The sequence below is a fragment of the Abramis brama genome (genome assembly GCF_963993115.1).
Source record: "Abramis brama genome assembly, chromosome: 17".
NCBI lineage: Eukaryota > Metazoa > Chordata > Actinopteri > Cypriniformes > Leuciscidae > Abramis > Abramis brama.
In genome coordinates, this window is record NC_139979.1 from 24000972 (window position 1) to 24013264 (window position 12293).

The window sequence follows — 12293 nt, forward strand, 5'->3', positions numbered from 1 at the left end:
TGATTTTATATGCCAATGTTGATTTTATATGTTTATACTTTGATTTATTAGAACATTGCATCACATGTATTCAGTTCACTGTATTTCATTTAATATGTCATATGTCATTTAATTTTTTACATTTTATTTTAGTGCAACAAACAATGAAATGTGGCACAATTCCAGTTCCTTGGTGTTGGTTTATTTGTTCCAACACTCTCCTCTGTTATACTTGTCAATTTGCTGCTGTCATATAGGACCTAGTCAAGGATGAGCACAAAAGATAACTCTGTTTGTCCAGTCTTTTACAGGAACAAAAGTGGATAAACAAAGTAAAACTAATCACTTGAATCGTTTCCATTTGACACCTGCTGTTTGTTGAATACAACTGTGGATATCTGTGACAGAACTGCATGGTTTTCTGTGTAAGCGTAGTCTAGCAGTTATTATGTCTTTCTCAGTATCTGGGCCAAATAAACCCGCTAACTGAAAAATGAACCTGAGAAACCTTAAATTGAACAATGTTTGGTTAAATTTAGCTTCCGTAAGAAGACAACCGTGAATCACAAAGATCTAGGCCTACTAATGTATTTCCTGATTCAATCTGACTTCCGCTCGTGTCTTTATACCACCCTCTACTGATGATATACTGTTATTGCAGCTACTCTTTGAAAGGGTTGGTTTTCCCAAACTTGATAATATTGTCATCAATTACTCACTCTCACAGTAGATTTTTTCAAGAAAGTATATCAGTATATATTTACTGATGTATTCAACTCTTAATAGAGACATAAAAATAGCCTACTGCAGTATTTCTTATTCATTTTGTCATTATGTTTCTTTCTTTTAAATTTCTAAAAGACTAAATCTTAAAACGTCACGGTTTTTAAATCAACAGTCACGTCCGCCATCTCTTCAGCTTTCTGTAAAAATAAATCAAATAAAGCTGTTAAACATAAGCATAAAACGACATGTACATGTACTACTGAGGGTCTGTAGAGAAGATAAAACACACGACATGTTTAAACATTAAATTAATAATAGGCTAAATTTGAAATAAATTTTTTTTAAATATTGTTACAATTTAAAATACGTTTTCTATTTTTATATATTTTAAAATGTAATTCAATTATTTTCAGCATCATTATTCTGAACAGTGTCACATGATCCTTCAGAAATCATTCTGATATGCTGATTTGATACTCAAGAAACATTTCTTGTCTTTATCACAGTTGAAAACAGTTGTGCCGTTTAATAATTTTGTGGAAAATTTCTTTGATGAACAGAAAGTTCAAAAGTACAGCATTATAAATGTCTTTACTGTCACTTTTGATCATTTAACGCATCCTTCCTTGATGAATAAAAGTATTAATATTGACACCAAACTTTTGAACGATAGTGTATGTTCATAATTTTATAATATAGTCATTTTAGTTCATGTTATTATTAATAATATTTTCTTATAGGGACCCTGTGACTGTAAAGTTATAAAAAAGACAAACAGCATTTCTGTACCCTTATTCTGTCCCCCTCTCTCTCTCTCTCTCTCTCTCTCTCTCTCTCTCTCTCTCTCTGCACAAACTTGTTTGTTGAACGCGCCTCTCGACCAAACATTGTGCATCAGATGCAGGTAAACAACTACTAAATGTACAAAAACAGTAGATTCGAGCAGTGCGCCGAAAGGACGGGAATCACGGATTGTTGTGGCAACAGACACACAGGATGTTGTAACACTTCAGCCCACCAATCAGACGTATGAATTACTGTCACGTGGTTACAATGACATACGTTTTCACTCCGCGTGCGTGAATTATCCAATCACCGATGACGTCCGTGAATGTAAAAGTCACACAGTTGAAGTTCACCGGCAGGCATTTCCACCTCAAAGTTAGCTGTCGTTTTTATAAAATGTTCTATCGCTGACTAATTTATAGAGACTTTCTTTCGTTTTCTAGTTTATTGTTTAAAAAGGACTAAGTTAAGCGGCTATCGCTTGTTTGCGGGTTCTGTTGACAGAGCGTGTGTGGAAATGCCTTCAGTTAATTAACGTTACATCATGTAAAAGAAAGTCATATTCATTTGTATATTAGATATTTAGGCGTGTATCCTGTCTAGAAGAATAACACATGTGCTGTGTTTGTTCTGGATTGACGGCCACTACATTCCTCTGAAAACAGACTGCTTTACAGTCAGCATGTTGGGACAGATAGCGAGAAGAAGACTTGGCCTCCTCCTCCTCCTCCACGGACAGCAGCGGATCTCTAGTGGACTGAACCGAGTCTCGTTTAACCAGACACACAGGCACATGCAGTCCTCATTCAACACCAGCAGTCCTATCTCGGTAAACCTTTCATTTTCCCATTTGTTTTAAACTGTTGATAATAATTCATATTCATTCTGTAGTCATGTTTATGGGCGTGTCTTGTAGTGTTTGTTGTGCTGCCATCAATGGATGGCTACATTTTCTACACACACACACATACACACACACACACACACACACATACATATATATATATATATATATATATTTATTACACAAACATATACACACAGTATCGGTCAAAAGTCTCTTATGCTCATCAAACCTGATCAAAAATACAGAACATTTTATTTTGATCAAAAATACAGAAAAAAAAGTAATATTGTGAAATATTATTACAATTTAAAATAATGGTTTTCTATTTGAATATGCATTAAATATAATTTATTTCTGTGATGCAAAGCTGAATTTTCATCAGCCATCACTCCAGTCTTCAGTGTCACATGATCCTTCAGAAATAGTGCTTGTTATGCTTATTTAATATGCTTATTTATTATCAGTAATTGAAACAGTTGTGCTACTTAATTATTTTATGACCTGTGATACTTTTTTCAGGATTCTTTGATTAATATAAAAAAAATGTAAAGAACAGAATTTATTTAAAACTAGTGCAAAATGGCCGTGCAAAATCAGTTTTTAAGTGTGTTTTTAGTAATTGTTGGTTTGGTGTGTTTGAGTGCACATTGTTACAATTACACAGCAAAAGTTCAGTGACATTTTTATTTGTGCATGGTAGAAAGCACAACGTGAACTCCGAGAAAACACTATGCTTGAGCAAACATTTTGTGAATATGCTACTACAAATGATGCCCGTGAAAGAGACTGTGAACACATTGAAAAGGATATGTTTAGTTGGTGAATAGCATTTACACAGTAGCAATAACGTTAAGCGCACCAGAATGAAATATAATATTCAGAAGTAAACAGCATAGCTGACTTATAGATTCAGTTTACATCCACAAATGAATAAGCGCGTTGATTCAGGGAGCAGTGCAAAGTGCCCGTGCAAAATCAGTTTTTGTGAGCTGATCGCTGAACAAAAAAGTTCAGGAGATATTTCTTAGCGATGGCTGATTTCAACAGTTTCAATATGATAAAAAATAACTTTTATATTGATTCAATGGATTAATTGCATTTTGGAAAAAAAAGTGTCATGAATTTGGGAAAAAATAATCCGTTTTTATAATAAATCTTTGAAAATCTAAATCTGGATTTGAATTTTTTATGTTATTACAACCTAAAGATGCTATGTGAAAGTTTGAAACAGAAAATAGTGGTTTTCATCTTGCCACTTTCTTGGTAAAGAAAACACATTTTTACTCAAATTAATCAAAACTAGTGCAAAATGCCCGTGCAAAATCAGTTTTTGTGTGTGTTTTTAGTAATTGTTGGTTTGGTGTGATTGAATGCTCATTGTTACAATTGCACAGCAAAAGTTCAGTGACATTTTTATTTGTGCATGGTAGAAAGCACACAGTGAACTCAGAGAAAACGCTATGCTTGAGCAAACAGTTTGTGAATAGGCTACTACAAATGATGCCCGTGAAAGAGACTGTGAACGCATTGAATAGGATATGTTTAGTTGGTGAATAGCATAGGCTAGTATTACACAGTAGCGATAACATTAAGCGCACCAGAATGAAACATAATATTCAGACGTAAACAGCATAGCTGACATATAGATTCAGTTTACATCCACAAATGAATAAGCGTGTCGATTCAGGGAGCAGTGCAAAGTGCCCGTGCAAAATCAGTTTTCGTGTGTGTTTTTAGTAATTGTTGGTTTCTTGGTAAAGAAAACACATTTTTACTCAAATTAATCAAAATGGATTTATCACGTTTTGGAACCAAACTATAATATTCAGAAGTAAACAGTGTAGCTGACTGAGTGTCATAATGTTTATTTTTAAACCACAACCTTTTAAAAATGATATATTTAACGATATCTTTAGCATTTCTCACCCAAACAACGTCAAACTTGGCACAGCACTTACTCGTTCCCGTGGCAAGACACCTGTCAAATTTCAAATCCATCGGACTAACGGTTCGAGAGATATGTGGTTAACAGACATACACACACACAGACACACACACAGACAGACAGACGTTTCTGTAATTTATAGATAGATGGATTTATCACGTTCTGGAACCAAACTATAATATTCAGAAGTAAACAGTGTAGCTGACTGAGTGTTTATGTCAGAATGTTTATTTTTAAACCACAACCTTCTAAAAATGATATATTTAACGATATCTTTTGCATTTCTCATCCAAACAACGTCAAACTTGGCACTATAGTATAGGCACTATTATATAGACTCATTACATGCAAAGTCAGATATTTCAAGCCTTTATTTGTTATAATTTTGATGATTATGGCTTACAGCTTATGAAACCCACAAAATCAAAATCCCAGAAAAATAGAATATTACATGAAATCACACAGTAATTACACAGTGATACCATGGTCATTGAACCAGGTTTTGGTTCTTTTGGCAGTGTGGGCAGGTGCAAATCCTGCTGGAAAATGAAGGAAGCATGAAGTGCTCTGAAAATGTCCTGGTAGACGGCTGCGTTGACTCTGGATTTAATAAAGCACAGTGGACCAAAGTCCTCTTTTCTGATGAGAGCAAATTTTGCATCTCATTTGGAAACCAAGGTCCCAGAGTCTGGAGGAAGAATGGAGAGGCACGCAATCCAAGATGCTTGAAGTCCAGTGTGAAGTTTCCACAGTCTGTGTTGGTTTGGGGAGCCGTGTCATCGGCTGGTGTTGGTCCACTGTGCTGTCCACTCAACACAGCCGTCTACCAGGACATTTCCAGAGCACTTCATGCTTCCTTCATTTTCCAGCAGGATTTGCACCGGCCCACACTGCCAAAATAACCAAAACCTGGTTCAATGACCATGGTATCACTGTGTAATTACTGTGTGATTTCATGTAATATTCTAATTTTCTGGGATTTTTATTTCGTGGGTTTCATAAGCTGTAAGTCATAATCATCAAAATTATAACAAATAAAGGCTTGAAATATCTCACTTTGCATGTAATGAGTCTATATAATATATTAGTTTCACCTGTTAAGTTGAATTCTTGAAATAAATAAACTTTTTGATGATATTCAAATTTTATGACCAGCACCTGTATGTGTATATATATATAGATAGATAGATAGATAGATAGATAAAATGTAGTCATCCATTGATGGCAGCACACCAAACACTACAAGACCTGCCCATAAACATGACTACAGAATGAACACTGCTCTGATTTACTTTATTGACAAATAACTTTAATGTCACTCTTTGTCCAGACGATGTCGCTGTGGCCGTTCTCATTTCAGCCGCGGGACTTCAGCCTGCCCAACTCGTCGTGGAGTCCAGAGATGTGCAAGGCTTACGATCACTATAATGCACTGTGTGACACTGACACTGAAAATGGTGAGGAGAAAAAAAGGGGTCCTTGGAAGAAGTTACCCAGCTACAACCGCTCCATTAAATATGCTACTGGTAAATGATTAATATGCATTTGCGTAGTTACTTCTAGTCACTGTAATCAGTAAAATAAATTGACATGATAATGCTATTGAGTGTAAAAGCAAATGTCACATTGTTTCTGTGTGGTAGGCGGCATCCACCTCAGCAAACTCATCCAGGCCAAAGCTCGACTTTTCACAAGAAATGTTAAAGAGCAAGGTGCAGCGTTTGAATATGTGGTGTTTGTCAATAAGGAGGAGAAGAGCTGCGTTTGTGTGTTTCAGGCTGGACGTTTACTAGAGGGGGCACCTGGGTAAGGAAGAGCTCTATTCTATGTTTATTGCCTGAAATTGAAGGTCACCGTTTTATTTGTGTGAATGGGAGAACAGGAAATAATGTTATACCTTTTTCCTGTGTGTCAGGCATGTCCATGGTGGAGCCATAGCCACCATGATTGACACAGTAACAGGTTCTCTTGCTGGTTACCTGTCAGGACCCGTTATGACTGCCTATCTCAACATTGACTACCGCAGGTGAGCTAATGTTTCAGTACTTCGGCCTTTAAGTTGTAGTTGTACCCTTATTTTTTCCAGTTTACACTGGCTTTAGGTATTGATTATCTGTGATCTCACCTGTTGAACTCTGTTCTCCTGTACAGTCCAATGCCTCTGGACAGTGTGGTTTTAATCCACAGCGCTCTGGATCGAATAGAGGGAAGGAAAGCATTCATCACTTGCAAAGTGACCAGCACTGATGAGTCCAAACTCTACACTGAGGCCACAGGTAGAGTTCACAAACACACAAACTTATGCACTTTATGTATGTAAGATAACGAGCTGATTTAAATGAGCCACGAACTGTGAAAATATGCATAAACACCAATCAAATCTTTAACCCTAAAACCGTATTCTGGACAAATGTGGGCAAAATAATTTTGATTTATTTTTAAAAAATACTTCCCTTGATCTGAGCGGTACAAGACTTGGCTACTTTTCCTAAGTTTGCCTCCTGAACACACAAATTTTTTGGACTCAATTCTACAATGTTAAGTGGGTGGAAAAAAAAAACTCCTTAATCCTGTATTTGGGTCAAAAATGGGCACCCATAGAAATGAATGGGAAAAACTGTAATTTAGAGCATTCTTCTTGTTTTTTTGTAAAAATAAATCAATAGATCCAATACAATGCATATCTAACATACACACAAATGAAGGGCTGATCCTGTACAACATTCTCATCATGGCAAAAACTCACACTCATACACACACACACACAAACAATGCATTCAATGAGCCGAGCTGGGCTTTTATATATACATATATATATAAAAACTCACACATACAAAAACAAATAATTGAATGAGCCAATGTCTGACCATGTTTTTTGGTATGATCCAATCATCCACCTGGCTCATCACCCTCTCTCTCTCTCTCTCTCTCTCTCTCTCTCTCTCACACACACACACACACAAAAACAATGCATTCAATGAGCCTATGACAGAGCTGGGCTTTTTTTTTCTTTTCTTTTTTTTTACTAAAAATTATTTTACTAGTTATTTTATGTATGTTCTTACCTGTTTGGTACTAATTAGTTATTTAAATTTGATGTTTTGTGTTTGAAATAAATGATAAATGATCTACTACTTTGTCTTTTCCTTATAGCATGGTCATATTTATCTAAGCATATTTTGGCATCTTTGTATAGTCTCACCTAACACAGATATATATTTTTTTAAATTACAATTTTAACTTGTGATAGTCAAAAACTTAAGAGGTCAAATTCATTTTATACAGTGGTTCATAGAGTTCAGCCTTTATATGCAGCCATTAAGTACTATAGCCATCTAGTGGCTATTGATATTATTGTTTTTTTGTTAATTTAATACCAAAATAATACACCAGGTGACAGCAAAGTCACTTCATCTTTAGGTTTTAGCTCTAAGAACTTATTGGAATGATATTTTAATGTAGTTAAAAAAATATAAAAAATAAAACATAAAAATAAGCATAATTTACATAGAAAATATGGTACTTTTTTAAGTAAATAAATTCAAAAATACCCCCAAAATTAAAAAAAACACCATAAATGGATAGACAAAATATTATCGAAGACAGTGATATAACATTTATAATACATAAAAAATAGGATCACACCTGAGTCCTCTGTGCCCACATTTGTCCACAATTACAGGATTAAGGGCTATAAAGTGAATACGGTTTGAGGGTTAAACCACATCACAAGCACACCCTTGTAGACTGACTTCACACATTTTACCTACCTTATGCATGGCAATAGCTGATATACTAGTTAGACATGTATCATGTGTTTCTGCAGTCACACAATCTTTTCACGTATCACTGTTAGGCAGTCTGTTATCTGAAGCAAAGCATTTGCATCTGACATTCCCAGATAATGCATTTTCTTTTTCCCCCTCTTTCTTTCCTCACAGCTCTATTTGTGTCAATAAGTGTGGGCCATTTATTCGGAACACGAAATTGACAGCATCCCGGAATCCGGAGCCATGCACATCTGTGTGCATATCTGTATGCAAATGTGTGTGTGCGCAATGAACAACTAATCAAGTTGATGTTTTACTTCAGCTTTCTGAATGAGGTATTCAGACGAGTATGCATGTAGCAGTTACATGTGGCTACCTCATTTTTATGGTAAAAACTAAATACTGTTAACCATGTATATTTATTCATATGGTATTTAAAGTTTTTTTGCATAACAAACGTTTTGTTACTAACTTTTTATTCATCATGGTGACAATTAGGTTCTAATTGAAGTATTCGAAGTATACATTCGAAGTATTATAAAATGAAAAACTGTAATATATATTTTAGCAGTGTTATATTGTATATTGTGTTAAATTGAATTTACATTTTGTTATAAATCGAAAGGTGTGCATTTAATTGATCTTATTTGTTATTGCTAAGGAATAACGCATTCATAACTGCCTTTATTAATCCCATTAAAGTCACTTTTCAAAAATGTCTGGTTGTGTTTTGAAAATTGACAAAATTGAAACAACCCTTTTTGGATCATTTGAGGTTCCAACCACAGCTGCCTAAAGAATGTCTGTGAGTGGAGCAAGAAAGGGATCTCTGGGACTGAAGTGGCCTTGACACCAGCCCTGGACTGAGGCGATTTTGGCTGCTGACTTTGAGACTATGACAGTGACCGGGACCGGAAAGGCCATGAGGTTCACTGACTTTGATTAGGTCCATGAGGAACCTCTGGGCAGTGACAGGAACATCACTGGGCAAGAAGCTCTGCAACCGGTGCAGCTTGAGAAAGGAAGCTCTGAAATTGAGCCATTCTTGGACACTGGCAGCTCTAAAAGGCAGAGAAAGTACACTGGGGTCATCAATCAGTCAGTGTGGAAATTGTTATAAATGAAAATGTGTGCAGTTACCTTATTATTATTGCTAGGGAAGTTATAAAATGCCCTCATTACTACATTATGTTAGGTCCACCCTATTTCACTTGGAGTTCCCTTTCGACTCGGTCTCTCAACACTGCGTCATCGAGGATGGCGTTTTGGCGTTGTCCCCTTCTTTGATCTTCGATGACGCAGTGTCTCATTCCCTCCTCTCAGGGAACCGAGGTTACGCTAGGTAACCGGAGCAGACTGTGTGCGTGCTGAGGCGGTTCGTGTGACTAACCTGAAACCAGACTTCATTCTCTCCAGTGGAAAGCAAATAAATTGACACTGTCTGAAACTATAGATGACAGTAAGGCTAACCTATTCATACTAAAAGCCATTGATTTCATGGGGACTTTAAATCAGTGCCTTGAGCATCTTCCTCATCCTGAGGGGGTCTTCCTCCTCCATATCCACAACCTGAACCTCTTTTTCTTTTCTTTTTTCTTTTTCTTTTCCTCTCTAACACCAACTGGATGTGGATGGGCTTCCATCAAATTGGTAAAAGATAAGCAAATGTATAAAATATATGCGCTAATGGTCAGTTCTCATGTGGGGCACAAAGCTCCTGCCTGTCAAGTGCACTTTCAGAAAGAGCAGAAAAGGTGATTCCTGAAATTTTACAAGAAAAAGACAAGGATTCATTCCTTCGGATGAATAAATACTTTGTTATTTATGATCATCATTAAGACACAAGAATAGACCAAAACGATCTTTAGCCCACACCTATGGCACACTGTAAATAATGTCTGTAGTGTAAATGTGAGGGATGTAACCCACACAATGAACATGTATGCTGATTAAAAACGCCAGACTTTCATTCAGTCCTTCAAGGGGTCACGAAGAATCAAATAACATAAAAGGTCATTGTACAATAGAAAATGTGTTGTTTCAGATCTAAAAAAATCGACCTCAGCAAAACTGCAAAAAGTGCATTTGATGAAACCAAGCTTTCAAACTGACTGTAATATCACACTGTTGTAGCCTAAATATTTGCATCTGACCACCTCAAACAAAGTGTTTCTGATTTCTGAAAGAGGGTCCTTCAAATGCATTTAAACATTAAAGGGGACAGATCATGCCAAATGCACTTTTTTAGCCCTTAAATGCATTTTGTTGTATATTTGGAGTGTTTAGAAGTACAGAAAATATGAAATTATTATCTTCAGGTGCTTCGTTGATATCTTTATATTCTGTTTTGGTCATATTTTTCAACCTGTTCCGATTTTTCTGTTATCTATGACGTTTTTTGAACTATTACGTCACAGTATTTGCAGCGGAACTGCCAAATAAGGACATTGACTTTCGGCCCAACACTTCGAGCAATCCGCCATTTTTATTTCTCGCTGCAGTTTTGTAGTCCAAGCTAAAGGATGCAGAAGTTACGAGAGGGTAAGTTAAAATGTTCGGTTGTTGGATGTAGTAACCCACACGCTTCATTACACCGTCTAATGTAGATGAACTGCCGCGCTTGTTACAGGACGCATGTTTAACTGAAAGAACGAGCAGAGAGAGAGACCCGGTCGTGCGCGCGCTCACTCTCTCTCTTCAGAGCCAGGCCAAAGTGTAAACAAGACATCACCGTCTCCAAACTAGACGCTGTCTTGCTCTCTCTCCCTCGCACATATTAATCAAAATAAATCGACACGGTGGTAAAAGGTCGGAAGACCAAAGTTTCATGTGTAAATACAGTACACACCATTGCGATACATCCATATGAAGACGTTGTTCTACAAGTTCGTCGTCTTCATTTTCATCTCGCTCCAGCTCCGACTCTGGCTCGAACATGTAAGGCTGGCTGGACAAGTCTTCCGTTGTTGACATTTTGTTGAATAAAAAGTTTCTGTGCCGCTAGATAATCGTATCTCTGCTATCAAACTACAAAAATGGCCGAACGGGGTGGAGTTGAACCGAGTGTGGGCGGGGTATGAAGTGTCTCAATTGTATTTAAAGAGACCACACCAAAACGAGTTGCTCTCAGACGCACATCAGAAAGGGGGTAGAAAAGGGGCCTGTGGAGCTATAATAATGAGGAATTCAGACCCAAGCATTGCAGTTCCGCTTTATATAGACTACAAATGTATGATTTATATGTAAAAAGGAACAATTTAAAAGCATGATATGTCTCCTTTAAAGGGATAGTTAACCCCAAAATTTAAATTTTGCAATTTTTAAAGTCATCATTTACTCACCCTCAGGTTGTTCCAAACCTGTATGAGTTTGACCACAAAAGAAGATATTTTGAAGAATGTTGGTAACCAGACAGTTAACATCCATTGGCTTTTTTCCATTTTTTTATTATGGAAGTCAATGGCTACTGTCAACTGTTTGATTACCAACATTCTTTAAAATATCTTCTTTTGTGTTCAGAAAAAAAGAAACTCATACAGGCTTGAAACAAACTGAGGATGAGTAGGCTAAATGATGACAATTTTATTTTTGGGTGAAGTAATTAAGGGAACCTATCTTCAATGTCGCTTTGTGTCCAGAAGATGTCGCTCTTTCCGTTCCCAATTAAGCCGCGGGACTTCAGCCGTGAAGTCTGTAGGGATGACGTATTTTTGTAGGCCAAAACCTGGAAACAAGTTAGCATATTAGCACTTGGTTTTTGGTTAAATGCCTGCTGGTCTGTGGTAAACACAAGCTCAATACATCAGTAATTCCCCATTGTGTTTTAAAAAAAAGGTTTTACTTGTCTTAAAAAGGCGGTTGCTAACAAGTGGCATAAGGGACTACAGAGGTTGTCAGGGATATGAAACATCAACACGCTGAACAGGTAAACTTACTCAGCTACTCACTACTCACTCTTGCAAACTATTATAACTTGAACTTTTAGAGAAAATCTTTTACAATAAAGACTGCAAGGAGGCAGGGCTGCCAACTTTTGAGTTTAGCTTGGAGTGAGAATTATGGGGATTGGGGGGGGATGCAAAACTTGCATCACAAACAATAAGTGCAGGCTATTGCGATTGTCAAAACATTTGGTAGCCTAACTAAACATAATTTTATTAAGTTTGGTGACAGCATGGTGCAATAATCAGTATTGCTACTGCTTTTATTATTGCTTGATACACATTTTACAATTTCAATT

At 36.6% G+C, this 12293-nt stretch overlaps 1 protein-coding gene across 1 annotated transcript; it reads left to right on the forward strand.

Annotated features, from left to right (window-relative positions):
* The first annotated feature begins 1795 nt into the window (after window positions 1–1795).
* On the forward strand, window positions 1796–8771 carry them4 (thioesterase superfamily member 4). The gene is made up of 6 exons (XM_084089547.1): window positions 1796–2320; window positions 5614–5809; window positions 5927–6089; window positions 6199–6309; window positions 6435–6559; window positions 8225–8771. The coding sequence occupies exons 1-6, from the start codon at window positions 2174–2176 to the stop codon at window positions 8272–8274; spliced, it is 792 nt and encodes a 263-aa protein (XP_083945673.1). The 5' UTR covers window positions 1796–2173; the 3' UTR covers window positions 8275–8771.
* Window positions 8772–12293: the final 3522 nt, after the last annotated feature.